Source organism: Danio rerio, chromosome 25 (genome assembly GCF_052040795.2).
Source record: "Danio rerio strain M-AB ecotype USA chromosome 25, GRCz13ab, whole genome shotgun sequence".
In the NCBI taxonomy this organism is placed as follows: Eukaryota; Metazoa; Chordata; class Actinopteri; order Cypriniformes; family Danionidae; genus Danio; species Danio rerio.
Window position 1 is genome coordinate 39,498,832 of NC_141045.1, and position 21,147 is coordinate 39,519,978.

A 21,147-nucleotide genomic window follows, 5' to 3' on the forward strand; every position below is an offset into this window, starting at 1 on the left:
ATTTAGCTAAAGGTCTTAATGATTCGTCAATATCAATAATTGTAATGTACCTTAGAGTCATTAATAAAAACAATTAGTCACTTTATTTAATCATTTAAAAACCCCTTACCTTGGTGTTAGATTCTTGGCGATGTTAGCAGTTTTTGTAGCACTAGAAACAATGCAAGATGTGATGCAGACAGTTTGGGAAGCAGAGCGTATGCTGAAATGTTTCTTTTTTTCCTGATATGACTGTACAATCATAGATTTTTACATTAGATGTTGCCTACATTGTTGTTGTCTGTTGGAAGGAATGCGTCAATGGAGCTGCCATTTTAGTACAGGGTAGTGCTCCTTTGAAATGAATGTGAAACCAAGGTGCAATGGAGGACTGGCCATCTGGAGCCATAGCTATATACTAGTGCTGTCAATCGATTAAAAAAATTAACTAATTAATCGCACCTTTTTAAAAAAATGAATCGCGATTAATCACATTTAAAATACTAAAACTTGTAATTTTGGCTATTTAAATGTAAAATTAATGTAAACGCAAGACAAAAATATTTAAATTCAAAACAATCAATGCCAATAAAAAAAACATTGATTCCATGTTGGATATTAAGTGGACTGCAAAAAATGCCAAAATACAGGAATTGCAGATATGGAAAATGAAAAATTATAATAATAAACTATAGAATACAAACTGTTGCACTCACTGTAAAGTTTTATTGCTGTGAGTTGAGAACATTAATTATAGAGTATAAACAATTTAGCTTAATCCTCCTTTACATTCATCCAGTTGCTAGGAGTATCCTGCAAGTGCACAGAGAGTCCCAAATGCCCGCAAATTAATGATAATTTCTTGCAATCCGGTCGTTAAATACATTGCACACCCCTCTCGCCCCTACTGCGCTGCAGACATTTTGGCCCCAACGGCCTTCCATACTGGAGCGACTCCCCTCAGATTCAACACGTTCATCAAATTTGCTTAAACTAAGCATCCTAAAGTATTACTGTATTTCACGAGGATTCTGACACGACGCGAAGCATACGCTTTCATTGCGTTTAATTAGGAAACACGCTAAACTTGGAGGGCGCATGCTGAAAGGCAGAGTAATGCCCTGTCTTTGACAGCTCGCGACTTCACCAGACGTTCTGAGTAAATTTACATACATAAGACACCAATACGATTTTAATATGATTAAGATAATACTCTTATTAAAATTCTACCGTGTAGCCTAAGCAGTGATTTTATTACCTTAAAGGAACACCGAGTCACGAAATGCGGAGGATTTTCTTTCTGTTCGCCATGCGGTATCAACTAACAACAGATATCGAAAGTTGCATGAACACCCGAAATTGCATGAAACTCTGGATAACCTGTGATGCAACTAATTGTTTTATACTGAAACTTGCCTTCAAAAAGTGCTTCCTTGGTCTTATCCACATTTATTACATGCTGAACACACGTCCACCACAACAGGAAGTAAAAAAAACCTGAACTGCGTTAATTGCGTTATAATTTTTTTTTAACGCGTTAATTATTTAAAATTAATCGCATGCGTTAACGCGTTAATTTTGACAGCGCTACTATATACACATATATACACATATATTTATAATGATATGTTAACAGGCACCCTTATTAGTTACTTCAAAAACTAGCCGTTACCTCATTTAGTCGACAATAATACAAGTTTATGGCACCACAGCGTCTTGTCATACGTTATTTACATTGTTTGCTGATTTTATTCAACAAAACTAGCATAAGCTTAGAATTTAGTGCAAGGTGCTGCTACTTTGCCTGATGGTGAGTGCAGTAAGTGACTGTATTATCATCAATAACGTTACTTGTTAAGCACAAAAATAACATACAAAAATGAAATCTTACCTATAAAAAGTTCTGCCTTTGTTTGGTTGTTACTACACCGGTACACAGTGCTAAAGTCCGGCATCTTCAGATTGTCTTTAGTCTTGACGAGTGCAGTTGAATGGAGGTATTGACGTAGTGTGTACTGTATGGTGTACAATGCTAACATTTTAAATCAGCTGTGTCTTTGTCTTCCTTTACAGACAGTGCAACACTGGAACGCTTCTGGCTTAGGGTGACCCACGGCTCCAAGACTGCCACAAAGCACAACCTCTCCAAAATCAACCCCTGAAGAAGACCACGGTGAGGAGGAAGATGATGGAGGATCGAGAGAAACCACAAACCCTTTATCAACCTGAGTGCCGTTCCTCAGCCTTACCCACAATCCCCTTTTATCGACTCTACCCACGATTTCGAGTCAGACGTCTCGCTCGCGACGAAAAGCAAATTAGGAAACATCCCTGCATGTTTGATGATGCAATCTGGACACTAAAAAAAGGATCTTCCTCCAGATATCTCCGCTGACGGCCCTCGTACCAGATGCTGTTTTATCATACTTCACATTAGCCCAGGGTTTTATAAAAAGAGGCCAGACGGCGTAAAGAAAGACAACAGCATTCACATCCTTTCAGGAGAGCATCATGTATATTGTGTACAGGATATCAATACAGGCCTATTCTTAGCAATGTGAAGACACCACGATTTGTAAATAGTTCACAAATTGTACATTTCCCGCATTATGTCTTTGTAGGGTTACAACATTTATTCAACATTTTTATCTGTACAGCAGACGTAAAGATTGACACTGATCTCCAAACAAGTGTTTGTATTCCCGCAAGTGTCCATTTAAACCATATAGACGAGCCCCTCTTCTCTCCCTCTAAAGACAACTCAAACGTTATTGCTTGTTAAGGAGACATTTATAGAGTGATCTAGACCTAGTTAAACCCTAACGCGGGATTGAGTGGCTACGCCTGCCTTTGAGAACGAGAGAAACGCAATTGAATTGAATCTCTCGCTGTCTCTCTGCATCTCTTTATCTGCTGTAGACGACCCTGCCCATGTGGTTCTAGCTTCCGATTCCCAGATAACTTCCGAGCTTGATTGCCAATGTCCTTGTACAGTTTATAATCGTTTCTTGCTCCTTCAAAACAATGATTATGCTAAGCCTGAATCCGACGGTGTTGGTGTGTTGTCAGAGCACCTGAGGAGGGGTGGACCTCTCCTGGACGAGCCTCTCGCTGAGTTCCCACAGACTGAGGGCAGCTGCGGGGTCTTGGGCTTGCGGGGAGGGCAGGCATCGGAAGCAGTTGTTGAAGTACATCCCGCCGATACCCTCCAGCTCTGGAGCCACAGCGCAGTAGACGGTAGTGGCCGCTCCCTGTTGCTGTGAAAACAAACATTGACAATGTCTGAGCGCTGACAGGTGGAAAAAAAATAGCAGGTGATGCTCTTTCAAAGGGTCAGGCAATACCAAAGACATCTCTAACCATTGGAAACTTGCTTTTCGTCCCCTTTTGGAACTGATGGGGGAACTGCTTGTCAAAAGAGATCCAGTTGTACATCGGACACATGTCTGTCAACAATCTGCATGCTGTCATATAGGTACCTGCCAAATACTAGTCTAGAAACCGCCGGGATGAGCCGGTTGGAAGTGTTCAATTCTGGCAAGTTCTATAAAAGGTGGACTCAAGCTGCGTCTTCTCTAGGGTTCATTGGTTTAGCAGGAAAACAACTGACCAACTGACAAGCACTTGCCGGTATTTCTACTGTAAGTAGGAAAAACGGGATATAATATCTCAGAAACTGGAACTGGGAAGCACTCAATTGGCAGGTTTATTGTATATCTCTTGTACGCCTGCCAAGAATCACAGACAATGATCAACACACACACACACACATACGAAAACAGTATAGTTGTAGATACTGTACATAGCAGAAAAAGTGCTTTGGGGAAGTCTTGTAAAGACGACTGTGGGGCAGCCTGCCAAAACTGTCTATTCATCTCATGTCAAAGGGATTTCTGGATGTCACAGAGTCAATGGGGACTTTCTGTCACTGCTGGAGACACGTCTGCACTTACACACACACACAAACAGATTTAAATCCTAATAAAAAGGGATTCAGCACAAAGATATCGAATGGAAAGAAACTCAAGATAGGCTGGACATGCATATCCCATATCACGCTATCCTCTATAATGCAGTGTCCTCTGCTAAGGTCCGTACACACTGAAGTCATCACATTATTAAAATGCATAAAATTTGTTGACCACCAATGGAAATACAGGCACAAAATGCATTACTTAATGCTGGGTTCACACCAAACGTGAAATTATCTGCACAAGTAAATGACACAAAGTCGATGCATGAATAGAGGGGAACTATCGTCAGGTGAATGACGGAGAACATGCGTCTACCACACAAGCTCAAATAATTGAACTCAAGTAAACAATTCACGAGGGGACACTAGAGCGAGTGACGCGGTGCTTTGAGTTTGGTGTGAACCCAGCATATATCTGCATTATTAGCACTTACTGTAGGCTTTCAGTGTGGAAAACTCTAAAGCTATTACTTGAATCTGTTTTTTCCAGATGTCGAGGTTTCTAAAGGTAGTCATTTGACATGCTGGACCATCTAAACAATTCCCAATTGCTATCTTTGCACATTAAACTAGACACAAATCATCGCAATATTCAGCTTTGACATCTTAAGTCCTTTAATATTATGGAGTTCAGCCAGTGTTCAAAGGCCAGTAGGGGTGTAACGATACACTAAGCTCATGATACGATGTGTATCACGATATAATGTTCACGATTCGATATGTATCACGATATTTGGAATAAAAATTGAAAATTAAACTGAAATGCAAATTTTACCAAGTAAACTGTTTTATTTTCCAGAGACAGGCCTGTTTAATTTATTTTCTTAAAGAAGGTTCAGTTTAACAAGTTGAAACAAAAGAAATACATAAAAAATAATTTAAAAACTTCTTAAAAAATATTATTGAAATGACAGAGACAAAATTAAGGAACAATTTAAGTAAAGGTGCAAAAAAATAAGCTTTCTATTCAATTGAATTTAACAGTAAGAGCTTAAGGCTTTGCTTGGTCACTTGCGTTTTTTGTGTGTGCAAACAAAATCCACATTTCCAGGTATTTAATTCATATTTAATTAAATTTATTTAGAGCTATCTCTAATTACAATTGTGACTAGTCAAAACTCGTTTAGAGATATCTGCAAATATTTATCAATGGAAGTCAATGGAGGAATATGACTAGTCATAATATATTTGCAGATATCTCCAATCTGATTTCGTACTAGTACAATTGTAATTGCAGATATCTCTAATTGTCATTCTTACCAGTCGAATTATAATTAGACTAGTCATAATTATCTCTAAATATATTTATGGATAGTCAGAACAGGGTTTAAATGCTAAAACGGCTTGCCATACGTGCGCGTCTGTCATAGTCCGCCCTCTGTAGTAACAGCTCACGGTCAGCTCACGTCATGTGTGATTTTGCGGCCGCCAATACATCATTATATGAAGACAGAATGATATTTTAGGGTGAATTGTACCTTATAAATACAGTATGTGACTCTTTCAACACCATTAGGAGGTGTCCATGTCGCTGTGCAAAGTATGTAATTCACTGTGAAGACTTTAAAACTTCGGCTATGTTTGACCCAGTATGCGTGTCAAAAAGCGGACGAGTCTAAAGCAATGACTGTACAACCGAAATGTTGCCAGACGTCTGATTTTGAGAGGATGGGCCATCCTCTATTTCAGCTCCACTCATCTTGGTCTGCTAACATTACTGCTGCTGCAATCTGAACTCACGTGCGACAGCAGGTGGAACGTAGCTCACGTGCAAACAGCTCAACTAATAAGAGAAAACGGACGTCATATCGTAATCAAATCGTCATAACGCCACGATGCATTTTGTGACATTTTTGCGTCGCAATAAATCGTACCACGATAAATCATTACACCCCTAAAGGCCAGTCTAGCAATTCCATCCTCGACGCCTCGTGAATAAAGTTCTCATGTAATGTAAAAACCACTCATTTGGGCCGTACGCTCTCAGAAATAAGGGTACGAGAGCTGTCACTGGGGCAGTACCGGTTCAAAAGGTGCATAATCGTAGCTAAAACATGGGCAGGGTTCAACGCTAAAAAATTTTTCTACCGGCCCGATTGGGCCAACGGTTCAGATTTTTACTTGCCCTGCCAATATTTTCACTGGCCCCACCAAAAAAAGAAAAAGTTAAGGTTACAAAAATGCTCACAACATCCAATCAGATAAGAGGAACCGAAAAGCAATATGGTGTTTACAACATTACAGAGAAGGTAGCTTAAAAGCACATACTGTTTCTCGATTCTAGGACTGTAATTGACAAATAGTCACAGGCAACTTTTGTGACAAGGCGCTATGAATCGGGCCAGTAACAATCCTGTCTGCACTCTTGTCACACTAGTCCTTATTGTTGAGCCCTGAGGGGTGTCCAAACTCGATCCTGGAGGGCTGATGTCCTGCATAGTTTAGCTCCAACATCCTTCAACACACCTGCCTGGAGCTTTCTAGTATGCTTGATTAGCTGGTTCAGGTGTGTTGAACTGGAGTTAGAACCTAAATATGCAGGACACCAGCCCGCCAGGACCGAGTTTGAGCACCCCTGCGCTCAAGGGTCCATATTGGTACCTCAAAGGTGCATTTGGGTACTAATATGTACCTTGAGGTACTACTGTGGACTCTATAGGTACTGCCCTCTCGTACCTTTATTTCTGAGAGTGTATACACACGAAAACATCCCCCATCCCCCTGCCCATTCGAGCCTTGTGTGTTTATTTCATTCATGCCCTCGGGTTTGATTGTTTACACAAAAACAAATGACTCTCCACGTCTTACAGATGCTCTGCACTTTTCCGCCTGGCCGATCAGCGTCTAATTGTCAGGGATGGTTGGTTATCCCCGGTGTTTTAACTGTCTTGGGGAAAAGAGGGCTGAAGATACACGGGAAAAGAAAAACATGTCAGACAGAATTAGAGCCGACGTGCAGTTCAAATGTTTCCAGACTGGTCTTTTATGTCCCTCCTCTCGCTGAAGAAACCATCCTACGCTACTTCACTCGCGACGGCAGGAAGTTAACTTCTGTTAGATGCACATGAAATGGACGGCCGCTTTATCTTCAAATAGTGCAGGAGCATCTCAGATCTGAAAAGAAGCGCAGGCCAACGTTTAGGAGATCGTCTGGCAGACGCTCGGAGAGATGTGCACCGATGGCCAAGTCTTTAAACAGACGCAAATACACAAACAGTACAAAGACTTTGGCTCATTTAAGGAGCCAAATCAACAGCTGTAGCTCAAGCTGGCAAAGACTGTGACAGAACGCTTGTTAGAAACACACACACACACACACACACACACACACACACACACACACACACACACAGACTGGCAGGAAGAAAGCCAAGGCTGTAGTCAGAAATTCAGCGAGCGAACTTCCCCATTTAACTCCAGTGTGTGTTTGTGTGTGTGTTTCTCTATCTGTGTGTGTGTGTCCGGCCGCGCGTCTTTTGAAGTACACAGATGCTGCATGTTGCTTTGGTTAGCGCCGCAATAAACATGACATCAAAAGGATGGATCTTTCTGGAGTCTCACCTGCTTTTGCGGTGATAAGTTAATACATTTTTGAAGCCGTGAATATGAAAGGACGCGAGATGTCACTCAAGCCCTCGAGCGCACCTAATGCAGTGAGTCAATATGCAAAGATGCACTTTATGGATTCACCGCTCTTGTAATTACGTTTAATGTTGTCATATGCACAAAGAAGGTGTTTGCACTCTTTCAAAGCTGTGTGAAATGATTTCCCTGGTTATTACCGCCAGCTTTTAATAGGAAAATCAGCTCGACGCTCAGCAAATTGCACAGAAGCTTCGATTAGCTCATTAGGAATAACAAATGTGCTCGCAAATCCAGACGCGGGATAAAGGTTTAGGAACTATAGAGATGCTCTGCGAGTATTGATTCTCATAATGCCCCAATATTTTACACCACGTGCTCTAAGTATGTTTGCTAACAAGCCTGAGGTGGTTGAGCTGGTTTGGCATCCTGGCCAAGCTGGTGTTTATCTGGTTGGCCATCTGCTCTTCTGTCCGAGTATTCAAAACCAGCCAATCCTGAGCACCTAAAACCAGCTTGGTATCTAGCAAACAACCTCGGGCTAGCTAAATAAGTCTTCTTGTTCCTCTCCGTGTGTCCTTGCTCTCACCTCACCTTGATTGGAGTACAGTGCCCACCGGCTCAACGCTGATGCACGCCTGACGAGCGCACATGCTCCATTGCAGCACAGCACTTGGCTGCTGCTAATGCCTTCTGTAATGACGCACTGTGAAGACTAGCGTGACTGAGATTACCACCGCTAATGGATGTGGAGTGTGTGATTTCAGCGCTGGCTAGCTCACTGCTGTCCCTCAGCCAAACAATAGGCTGAAATGAATCCGTACCCTCATCCAAATACATCTCTCGCCCGCTTCCAAAGCCCGCGCAGTCTTCCTAACGCATCCGAGAACACATGCTTAAATCCCAGCAGCCCCGTATCAGAGCTGCGCCAACTGAATAGGGCTAACGCCGAGCTAGCGGCTAGCTTAGATGACTTTATTACACAAGTAATCGCCATCTGAATTACAGCTTTACCCAGAGATGCTCGATTGTTCAATTGGGGTTTAGCGCATACGCTTTATTAGAACTTTGAATACATTCCCATCAAGCTCCCTCTGATGCATCCTCACTAAATATAGATCTGCGATTGATCCATTGAGGCTCTAGACTGGAACACCATTTCCTTTATCCGTTAGCAGCGGGACAATAATAGGGTTTCCAGCCATGAGCCTCCTGCTTGGGTGTATTTAGCTGTGGGAGATGCTGAGATTGGATTGTCAGACTGAATAAGAGAACATGGATCTTATTGCCGTTATGCTGAACCTCCTGGCGCTTGACCCTGACGGGCCTTTTGGGCCGATAAGCTTTATGATAAAAGGCATTAACATGCTGGACCAGGTTCTGCTCACATTTATCAAGAGCTCAGGCCAGAGGCAGAGATAGCGATGGAGCATCTGATCAGTTAAAGCTGTGCTTCTCCACTGGTTTTGCTTCAGGACCCAAGATCTATCACTGGATGTGTCTCGATACTGTGAGACACACAAACATCTTTCATTCTGTGGGATTCTACATGCTTTTTTTAAGTTTGTTATCAGAAAAAATACATAGTTTTGCCTCATTTTGCAAGTTTTTAATGTATGTTATTTGACTGGACACATGGCTAGGGCCAGACGGAATCTGTCAACATTTCTTGCCATTTCTGTAGAGAATTTAGTAAAAAATCTGCAGATTTGGAATGATTTTGGGAGTATCGTATCTAAAAACTTAATATATTGAATAAAAAAATAATATTAAAAAATTTTAACTTGAATGTTTACAATGCAAATCCAATTAGATCCACTTATTTGGTAAACAAAGCAAGTCTCTCATATAATGTCTCTACTAAAATACAGAACAAATAACTTCACACACTGTATTGCACATAAATCTTATGAACATTTTCATATCAGTCAATATTAATACTGAAATTAATTTTAAAAACTGAATTAATATAAATTAACACAAGTAAATAAACAGACTCAATGATTGGCTAGAAATCTGCGGATTACTGTGTGCGCAGTTTCCATGGGGGCCTACACATGGCATATGATGCAAACTATTATTTGGTGTAAAAACTAGTGAAGAAACTTTAATGCGTACACCAACCCCACCCCTAACCCTACCCCCAGTGACATCACTCGTAGAAGAAGTGCAAAAAAGGTGGAGCTCAAGCTTCAGCTCCCCCTCGCTGGAGCTCAGCTCTCCTCAAATGGCTCTGCAGCGAGCACCACTTGAATCAATTAACGATTTCAAAGTGTTGGAAACAGCACAGCCAGTGGCCAACACAGTGTAACTGCAACAAAACTCATTCAAACATATTGCAAAGTTTAAATTAAAAGCATACCCTATAGCTAGTGCCAGACAGAATCACACACATTTACCGTAACTAAAAACGTAATTTATTTAATTAAAAATAATAATAAAATATTTAAACTTTTATTTAATGTTTACATTGCAAATCCAATTAGATCCAATTATTTGGTAAACAAATCAAGTCTTTCATATAATATCTCTACTAAAATACAGATCATATGACTTTACACACTGTATTAATTATAAATCAGATGAACATTTTTATATCAGTCAATATTAATACCGAGAATAATTGAAAAACTGAATTAAAATAAATGTACACACATTAACACAAGTAAATGAACAGACTCAATGATGGGCTAGAAATCTGCAGATTTCTGTGCATGCAGATTCCGTGGGGGCCTACACATGGCATATGATGCAAACTATTATTTGGTGTAAAAACTAGTGAAGAAACTGTTTTGCAAATCAATTCACTATTTTAAAGTGTTGGAAACAGCACAGCCAGTGGCCAACACAGTGTAACTGCAACAAAACTCATTCAAACTTATTGCAAACTTTAAATGCATGCAATAAAAGCATACCCTATAGCTAGTGCCAGACAGAATCTCACACATTTATCCTAACTAAATGTGTAATATATTAAATTAAAAATACCGATAAAATATTTAAACTTTTATTTAACGTTTACAATGCAAATCCACTTATTTGGTAAACAAATCGAGTCTCTTATTAATTAATTAATTTAAAAACTGAATTAATATAATTTATAATTCGCAAAAGATCCGAAAGGTTTCAAGAAGCAAAGAAACACCAGTTGAGAAGCACTTCTTCAATAATAAAGAGTTCAATGACGAAACCCTCACTAGCTAACCACATTCTGCGCTGTACAGGCAGTCAAACCTTTAGGAATACACCAAAACCGTTAGATCAGGATTACAGCAATACTAACAACCAAAACCAAAGCAAATAAAAACCAAGAGCAAACCTTCCCAAGGCCAAAAACGGACTCAAGCTACTTCCACTCACTCCGCAATAAGTCCATTTATCTCGTTAACCTGCAGAAATATTTAACGTCTTCCTGTATCAAAGGCAATTTTTAATATGTAACCTCATGCAGATCCAAATAAGTAGTTTTGTTTAGCAATAAATGCGATGATACCGCCGTATGCTAATCAGGCATGATAGGATAAAGCAGGCATCGGTTGCTTGGTTTCAACGATTTTGCGCTCATCGTGAAATCCCATGCTCCGCATTGTTGTATATTTAACATCACATACGTTGACGGTGTCGTGTTAGACGTGTTTAATATGTCCAGTAATAAAACGACCAATGAGTTTCCTCGTTAAAATGACGCCCTCATCACGCACACCTGCAGAAATCTGTATCTAGTGTACAAATCGTGATTTGATTCCTCTTTTACCATCAGTATTGGAGTTCTGTGCTGAGTTTGTAGTTGGCGTAGTTTATTTATTTCCACTGTAGTACGACTGTCGCTCTACAGCGCCAACAAGCGTGATCGTCATCCCAATGCAATGTAGTGTATCTGTCATATAGAGCACCGCGAGGGAAACACAAGTGATGACTATTACTGGCTAACAGTGAAATCCCTTTGTTTCTACAAGAATAAAGGTTGTGTTGAATTTGCCGTCATTGCTGCATGTAATGTCCTAGCCCTAGCCCTAACCCGAACCCTATTTAAAAAAAAAAAATACAAGTAAAAAGACCAAAAAAAAAGAATAAGTGTGTAAAAACTCTCCGCTCTGTGTTGTACATACATCTGTAAATATCGAACAGCTATGCATGCTGACACTCTAGCAGTTGTTTCAGGTACTTTTATAATCCAAAATCGCATATGGCATGTGCTAAAAATACACACAAAAAAAAGTGAATTAAGGAAAAGCAGCATAATAATAATAATAAACCGATTGGTCAAATAAACATGATCTCATGAACAGATGTGAAAATATTGTGATTTATTTGTTTTTATCCGCCTTTGTTTTTGTGCTATACGCAGTTGTGTGTCATCGCTGCAGTGTTTTCCCCATGTTTCTTGTTCTCCTTCAGACGTTCTGTACGAGGGTTGAGGCAAACACACATCATTCTGGGAGGAGGAACAATGGGAACTGTCTGGATTTTGAACCATGGCCCTGCATTTGCAAACCAACCTTCATATGCTCACACAACTGTTTCCTTTCGTTTGCCAATAATGAAGAATATCCTGGTTTCTTGACGACAACAGCAAAACTAAAGTCCTTTTCTCTGTTTTGTTTTGTACATACTATGTTACCTAGTCTTGTGGCCATGCGGGGATTGACTCGAGTGAAACCCAAGCGTTTTGCCTCAGCCCTATGCAATGACCTGTACATTCATGACGAACCCAGAGACTATTCTATGAAGGAGATCATGGGTCAGATCAGTGGAGGAACAGGGACTGTTTTTTAGGAATGTTTATTTTCAATTCATGACGACCATGATAGCTGGAGGTGTCTGATTTTTAATCTGTGCTAAAGATATTTTAAATTTAATAAATAATCATTGTAACAAGATGTTCGGTGGTTTGGGTGATTTGTTACACACACACACACACACACACACACACACACACACACACACACACACACACACACACACACACGAACTGACATTAAGGTAAATTACACCTTAATTTTTCGTACAATATTCTTCAAACTCAATCAGACACCAATGTTCCCAAGTTATTCTATCCTAATAATGCTAGATGATAAACCAACATTGTTAAATTATAGCAAAACAAGATCACCGCAAACATTGTTTGGTGTAATTGGTTACAAAATAACAAGTTACTGTAATTAAGTTAATATTCCACTGATAAAGTAAGAGATCACTTTTAATTTTTAAGTCATTTAATTTGTTTTATTTACTTATACTTGCTTAAATCATGTAAATAATATCAACATCTCTGTATAAATCAATTCAGTATTTTCTAGCATTGTATTTTTTGCAGAATAACCCAATTTTCCAACTAAATAAGATTACGTTTATATGCAATATTTCACAAAATTATTGTCAATATATGCATGAAATATGGTCAATAATTTGAAATATTTTGTGCTTTGGTATTGTTTAAAATTTAAGTGTTATTTTTTATTTACTTTAAGAGTTTCTATCGTCTGTGTGTTGGGATTTATGGAGATTTTTAGCTTTGAATCAAGTAATTCAATTGTCTAAAAGAAAACTTAAGAGTAACGTAATTAGAAAAGTACTTATAATACAATTGTGATAGTTTTAAGAAGTCTTAAACTATAGCAAACATTTCATTAAAGCCTAATTTTGGCTAAATTGCCTATTTTCAGATGAAGAATATAAACACTTTGGTAGTCTTTATATTTCAGACATACTGTAATTGGTTTTGTAATTGCAATTTTATTATATTTGAACAAATTACACAATTATCATATCAACAAATAGGAACAATATATTAATGCTTTGTAAAATAAATTTTTTTTTTAAATTGTCTTGTGTTATTAATAAAGGTAGTGTTGAATTGTCCATCAATGCGGCATGCAATGTCCTAACCTGAACCCTATTGGAAAAAAAAGTAAACATAAAAAAGTCTCGCTTCGTGGTAAGTGATCTGCCTTGTATTATTAATAAAGGTTGTGTTGAATTGTCCGTCATTGCTGCATGCAATGTCCTAACCCTAGCCCTAACCCGAACCCTATTTAAAAATAAATAAAAAGTTAATATAAAAAAAGTCTACCTCTGATCCATGTTGTACACACATCTGTAAATATTTAGTTAAATAATATAATTTATAATGTAATAATCATTTATAATATCATGTTTTTCAAAGCTATTAATTAGTTTGTCCAATATAAACCTTCCCAAAAGAGAAACTTTCACAATAGTCCGAGAAAAGCAACTCCTTCAGCTTTCTCCATCTGTTTTTCTGTTTCTGCTCCTGTATATTATTAATTTGCACAAGAAAACCCATTTTATTGCCTTTTTGTCTAAATAAATGTTGTTTCTGTCATTGCTGCATGTAATGTCCTAACCCTAGCCCTAACCCGAACCCTATTTAAAACGTAAAAGCAAAAAGAAAATCAATTCTCCTGTAGTGATGAGAGACTTGTTCAGGTCCACTATGTGTTATATGTTCATTCAGTTTCTTTTCGGGTTTGTCTATTTATTATTCACAGCGGAATGAACCGCCAACTTATCCAGCACATGTTTTTTACGCAGCGGATGCCCAGCTGCAACCCATCACTGGGGAATACGCGTCGTAAAATAAATATAATTTCATTAATTTCCTTAGTCCTTGATTCATCAGGGGTCACCACAGCAGAATGAACCACCAATTATTATAATTGACAGTATAATAATAGCTTATATTATCTTGTTTTGCAAAGCTAGTAATTAGTTTGTTTGTCCAGTACAAAGCTTCCCAAAAGTCTGAGAAAAGCGACAACATTTACTCAGTTGCTCTTTTTCTCTCTCTCCATCTGTTTTTCTCTCTTTCTGCTCTTGTGTTTACTTTATCATTCAGCGGCGCTGCTCTCAGCGAGTCGACAGCTCATCTGAGCGTGCTCCGGCCAGCTGTGAGCGGGACTCTGGGTAAAGAGTAAACAGCCGTGATGGCCATTCTTTCTGCCCAATGAACCACCGGAGAGAGGATTTACACCACAAAACACACTTCACAAACTCTCAACACACACACCTCCGCGGCCCGTGGCCCGAAAAACAGAGGAATAATGGTCCTTTCAGAGCGCAGCGGCTGCGATTGAACCATCTCCTCTCTCGAGGAGAAGTGCGATAATGTACACAGTCGCGGAGCAAACAGAATCGGCACAGACGACAATATATAATAAGCGGACATTTAACAGAAAAGGCCTGGAGCTCAAGGCAAAATGGAGGTCAAGGCACAGGAAAAAAAAAAAGGACAATTCAGACACTACATTTGGAAGGTGTAAATACATCCGCTTAAAACAACAAAAGCTTTACTTATTAACAAACAATTTCGTTTAGGAAGTACAGTTCAGATTATGTAGGTTGATTAATCTTTCTATCAGCCTTTCTGTCACACTGAGAGTGGAACATAATATCTCTCATATTTTAATGATTAATTTTAACAAAACTTCAGGAGAACTGCGGTAATGTCATTGCACAAACAGAATCAGCACAGGCGACAATTTATAATAAGCAGACATTTAACAGAAAGAGGCCTGGAGCTCAAGGCAAAATGGAGGTCAAGGCACAGGAAAAAGTAATTGAAAAAAAGACTTAAATTAGACACTGCATGTTGAAGGTGTAAATACATCTGCTACTCTTTTACTTTATTTACTCTGCAATTTTTTTAATCATTTAGAATATTTTCTTTATATTTTAGAAAGTACAGATTATGTCGGTTGTTTATTTTTCTGTCACATACACTGACAGTGGAACATAATGTCTCTAATTTTCATTTGACATTTAATTTTAACAAAAGTTTTGAGGAGTACTTCAATAATGTACACAAGCGGCAATATATAATAAGTGGACATTTAAGACAAAGAGACCTGGAGCTCAAGGCAAAATGGAGGTAAAGGTTTTGAAAAAAAAGTAGTTATGAGAAATACTTAAATCAGACACTACATCTCAAAGGTGTAAATACATCTGATTTGCTTCAAACCAAAAGAGCGTTACCTGTATATTAACAGACGATAACAAATAAGAATATAATTTAGAATAATTATTTGATATTTTAGCGAGTACAGGTCAGAAAGGGTGATAGAAAATTAAACAACATGTAAGATATCACATACCCCTGACAATGGGTTGTAATATCTATGATAATGTACACAGTCGAGGAGCAAACAAAATCAGAAACAACATGACGCATCCACACTGCTCAAAATTACCTGATATTTAACAGAAAGAGGCCTGGAGGTCAAGGCAAAACGGAGGTCAAGGCACAGGAAAAAAAAGTAGTTGATGGACATAAATCAGACACTATATTTTGAAGGTGTAAATACATCTGCTATGCTTAAAATCACAAAAGCTTTACCTATCTATTTTTTAAATGTTTAATTTTTCGATCACCTTTTACACCCACTGACAGTGGAACGTTATATCTGTCATATTTTGACATTTTATTTTAACAAAAGTTTAAGCAGAGAAAACAAAACTGGCATAAACGAAAATATATAATAAGCGGACATTTAACCAGTAAAGACCTGGAGCTCAAGGGGAAAATGGAGGTCAAGGCACAGAAAAAAAAGAAAGACACAAATCAGACACAGGCCAGGTGCTTCACTTTGAAGATTTAAATACATTTGCTATATTTCAAACTACAGGGGATTTACCTATTTTTAACAAGCGATTGCTTAAAATAATTTAGGTTATATAGTATAATTACTTTAGGAGCTCAGATTATGAAGGTTGATTAATTTTTCTATCATCCTTTACACAGACTGACATTTAAAATACAATGTAAAAATAGGAGATGAAATGTTAATCTTATCTCTCATATTTTTACATTTTATTTTAACAAGTTATGTGATATGACAAAGCATCTCTTTTCGTAAAGAACTGCAATAACGTACGCAGTCATAGAGTCAACAGAATCTACACTGCTCAAATGAACAGGGCGTTGAACAGAAAGTGGCCTGGAGCTCAAGGCAAAACGGAGGTCAAGGCACAGGAAAAAGTAGTTGAAAGACTCAAATCAGACAGCAGCCGAACAGATATACACACTAGAAAAATATATTTTTGATGTTGCCAATTGCAATCCGTCAAACAAGGAGGGCTTTACCTATTTGTTAACAATTAGCATTTAAAAAATAATTGTATAGTTACTTTTTTTTATTTTAGATAATACACCACAGATTACGTAGGTTGCTTCAGTTTTTCTGTTACCATTTCTGTTACACAGACATTAGAACATTAACGCTCGCATATTTTGACATTTTATTTTAACAAATGTTTGAGGAAAGCAAACTAAATCCACACAAATGACAATATACAGTATATTAAGCGGACATTTAATAAAGAGGCCTGAAGCTCAAGGCAAAATGGAGGTCAAAACAGAGAAGTAGGTAAAAAAGAAAGACACAAATCAGATATCAACAAGACGCTTCATTTTTAAATTTGTAAATGCTATTGTTTTAAATAATGTAGGTTATGATTTAGTATAATTACTTTAGAATTACATTAGGAGATTAGGTTGATTAATTTTTCTATCACCCTTCACACAGACGGACGTTTAAAATACAATGTAAAAATCTTAATTTTATTTTTCACATTGTATTTTATTAAAAGTTATCTGAAACATGAGCGTAAAATGTAAACGTAAAGAACTGCGATAACGTACGCAGTCGTAGAGTGAACAGAATCTACACTGCTCAAATGAACAGGCCGTTTAACAGAAAGTGGCCTGGAGCTCAAGGCAAAACGGAGGTCAAGGCACAGGAAAAAGTAGTTGAAAAAAACTCCAATGAGACAAACAACAGAAATAAACACTATAAATATATATTTGCTATACTGATATCCTTCAAAAAGGAGGGCTTTACCTATTAACAATTCGATTTTAATCATCTAAAAATAATTGTATAGTTACTTTATATATTCTAGATAATACACCTCAGATTACGTAGGTTGTTTAATTTTTATATTACTATTTCTGTTACACAGACTGATTGTGGATGCGATACTGATCGCTTTCATATTTCGACATTTCATTTGAACAAAAGTTATCTGAAACAATAAAGCATCTCCTCTCTCCAGAAAAAACTGTGATAATGTGTGGAGTCGTGGAGCGAACTGATTCAGCACAGATGAAGCAGGCGGATAACACGCTGCATTCACCACCGCAACAGTGAATAACCGGAGATTTAACATGAAGAGACCTGGAGGTCAAGGCAAAACGGAGGTCAAGGCACAGGGAAACTCGTACAGAAGTACAAATTAGTGTGAAATATATTAATAACCGTTTTCAATTAGCCAACATTATAGACATATGCCGATGTTCAATATTTTAATGCACAATATTGATATTGTAGGCTCTTCAAAATACAGTAAATATAGTGCCTTTTAAGAAGATTTATATCAGTGGTCTCAAAATCAATTCCTGGAGGGCCACAGCACTGCAGTTTAGCTCCAACCACCTCCAACTCACACCTATTAATAGTCTCTAGTAGACTTGAACACCTTGGTTATTTGGATCAGCTGTGTTTGATTAGGGTTGGAGCAAAACTGTGCAGAGCTGCGGCCCTCCAGGAATTGAGTTTGAGACCCCTGATTTAAATTGTCATTGACAGCAGGGATTTAAAACATCAGCAAATGCTTGAAGATTTATTATGGGATTTACTGAAATATTCTGTGACTGTTTATAATTATGCTGCTTAACAGTAAGTTTCCATTTGTTAACATCAGTTTATTTAACTGAAATCAGTGTAATGATAACTACAAACGCATATATTAGACTTAATTGGTGTCAATCTTTTTATTAAACAGAATTAAATTGCATTTTTTCATTAACTTGGCTATTTTTCACTGTAGTTTTAATGCATTATCATTTACTAGTGAGACTTTATAAGTACTTTATTGTACATGCATGTTCAGAGTAAATTAATATTTTCAATAAATGAATTGGCAAAAGGCTTATAAAGCAGGGCTGCTCAACCCTGTTCCTGGAGATCTACCTTCCTGCAGATTTCAACCTATATCCAACACACCTGTCTGTAATTATCCAGAGCTGTTCTGGTCCTGATGCATTGGTTTATGTATCAGGGTTGGAGCTGAACTCTGTAGTAAGGTAGATCTCCAGGAATAGGGTTGAACCCCCCTGTAATAAAGCAATACACTCAAGTATTTTCTGGTTATAATACCTATTAAAGTGATCTTCTTAGCTCAATATCATGATAATACCATATATCGTTATTACAGCTTCGTCAATTAATCATAACAAGAAAATTTGATGCTCTGCACATTAAGATCAAAATGTCAACAATAGGAAACAAAAATACACTGAATATTTTCATAAATACTTTCATATAAAAATGTTAATGGGTTTATTCATAATAAATAATTTTCATAGAAAAAATGGGTTAATATGAATGTTACATAAATAGACGTTTTAACATTTACTATATATATATATATATATATATATATATATATATATATATATATATATATATATATAATACAAATACACATACGTACATAAACATTGATCATACTTTACCATCTGTCCCTTACTCTGGTGGTGAAACTGAGAGATTCCAGTTAGAGGACAACACTGATTCTTAAATGTCAAACCATATATATATATATATATATATATATATATATATATATATATATATATATATATATATATATGCATTTTCTAGTTTAAAAAAATGTTTGCAGCACATTTTAATAAGATTAAATAATGTGTAAGGGCGGTGCGGTGGCGCAATGGGTAGCGTTGTCGCCTTACAGCAAGAAGGTCTCTGGTTCGAGCCTTGGCTGGGTCAGGTGGCATTTGTGTGTGGAGTTTGCATGTTCTCCGCATGTTGGCGTGGGTTTCCTCCGGCTGCTCTGGTTTCCCCCACAGCCCAAACACATGCAGTAAAAGGGAATTGATGAACTAAATTGGTGTGTGTGTGTGTATGTGTGAATGAGAGTGTATGGGGGTTTTCCAGTGTTGGGTTGAAGCTGGAAGGGCATCCGCTGCGTAAAACATATGCTGGAGAAGTTGCCGGTTCATTCCACTGTGGCCACCCCGTTTGAATATTTTATGTAATTATAATTATGTTTTTTGAATATAATGTTATTCTTTGATTTTTTATTATTTTTTTTTTATACTTGTTCACGTAAAGCACTTTAAATGATCATTGTGTAAGAAATGAGCTATGTAAGTACACTTGCATTGCCTTGAAAACTAACAGCAGTTTCAGGTGGTTTTTGTTTGTTTGTTCCCCCACCCCGGTGTTTTAAGGCAAGACTCAAATCTGCATTTCCAGCTTGCGCACCAAACCTAACCACTGCGCCACATTCTGAACATTATTCTGCTAAAAAAGATGAGCAATAAACGCTGGACAGAGACGTTTAAGAATCAGTGTTGTCCTCTAACTGGAAAGAATCTCTCAGTTTCACCTCCAGAATGGGGGACGGATGGTAAAGGATGATCAATGTGTGCGCAGGACCGCCGCTGAATGAGGCTTGATGATTACACTCTCGTATTCTTTTGTCAGGGCCATAAGGTAGCAGGACCTTGCCCCACCACATGCATTAAATCCTATTAAAATCGCCTTCATTATAGCGCGGGCCTGTGTGTAATGGAATGGGGAAAGGCGCCCTCCGTCTCCCCCGAGTCTCGTTCTACTGATGCTGGAGCCCATTCCCACAAACCCATTCTCAGTCTCTCAAGGGTGAATAATAACGCTGGGAGAGCGGCCCGTGTAGATCTCAGAGCCTCGGGACACGTGCTAAACACACCATTCCTCTTCATAGTTTATTAGATTTCACAGCTTTAGTGTTTTAAATCATAAATCCGACTATAGAGCGCAACATGGAATCGTTTTTAAATGTATTGATTGATATAAAATGTTTTATAGAGGATTGTTTTGACTATTTGGTACCATCTATGTCTGAATAATGCGCAGGTTAGTGTATACTCCATCAGCTGTTTTTGACTTTTTGGCGCCATCTAGTGTCTGAATAATGCGCAGGTTAGTGTATACTCCATCAGTTGTTTTTGTCTTTCACTGTTTGGCACCATCTATGTCTGAATAATGCGCAGGTTAGTGTATACTCCATTCCTCTGGTTTTGTTTTTGACAGTTTGGCACCATCTAGTGTCTGAATAATGCACAGGTTAGTGTATACTCCATCAGCTGTTTTTGTTTTTGATAGTTTGGCACCATCTAGTGTCTGAATAATGCGCAGGTTAGTGTATACTCCATTCATCTGGTTTTATTTTTGACTGGCGCCATCTAGTGTCTGAATAATGCAGTGGGTAATGTGTACTCCATTCAACTGGTTTCATTTTTGACTGTTTGGTGCCATCTAGTGTATTAATAATGCGCAGGTTAGTGTATACTCCATCAGGTGTTTTCGTTTTTGACTGTTTGGCAAAATCTAGGGTCTGAACAATGCGCAGGTTAGCGTATACTCCATTCAACTGGTTTCATTTTTGACTTTTTGGCACCATCGAGTAACTGAATAATGTGCAGGTTAGTGTTTACTCCATCAGCTGTTTTCGTTTTTGACTGTTTAGCACCATCTAGTGTCAGAATAATGCGCAGGTTAGTGTATACTTCATCAGCTGTTTTAGTT

At 38.0% G+C, this 21,147-nt stretch overlaps 1 protein-coding gene across 2 annotated transcripts in view; it reads right to left on the bottom strand.

Moving 5' to 3' along the window:
• Nucleotides 1–2,475: 2,475 nt before the first annotated feature.
• wwox (WW domain containing oxidoreductase) overlaps nucleotides 2,476–21,147 on the bottom strand; it is a 343,773-nt gene continuing 325,101 nt past the window's right edge. For both annotated transcript variants that reach the window (NM_200913.1, XM_087310524.1), the window contains 1 exon segment: nucleotides 2,476–3,236. In NM_200913.1, coding sequence (NP_957207.1) covers nucleotides 3,045–3,236 — 192 coding nt within the window. In that variant the 3' untranslated portion in view covers nucleotides 2,476–3,044.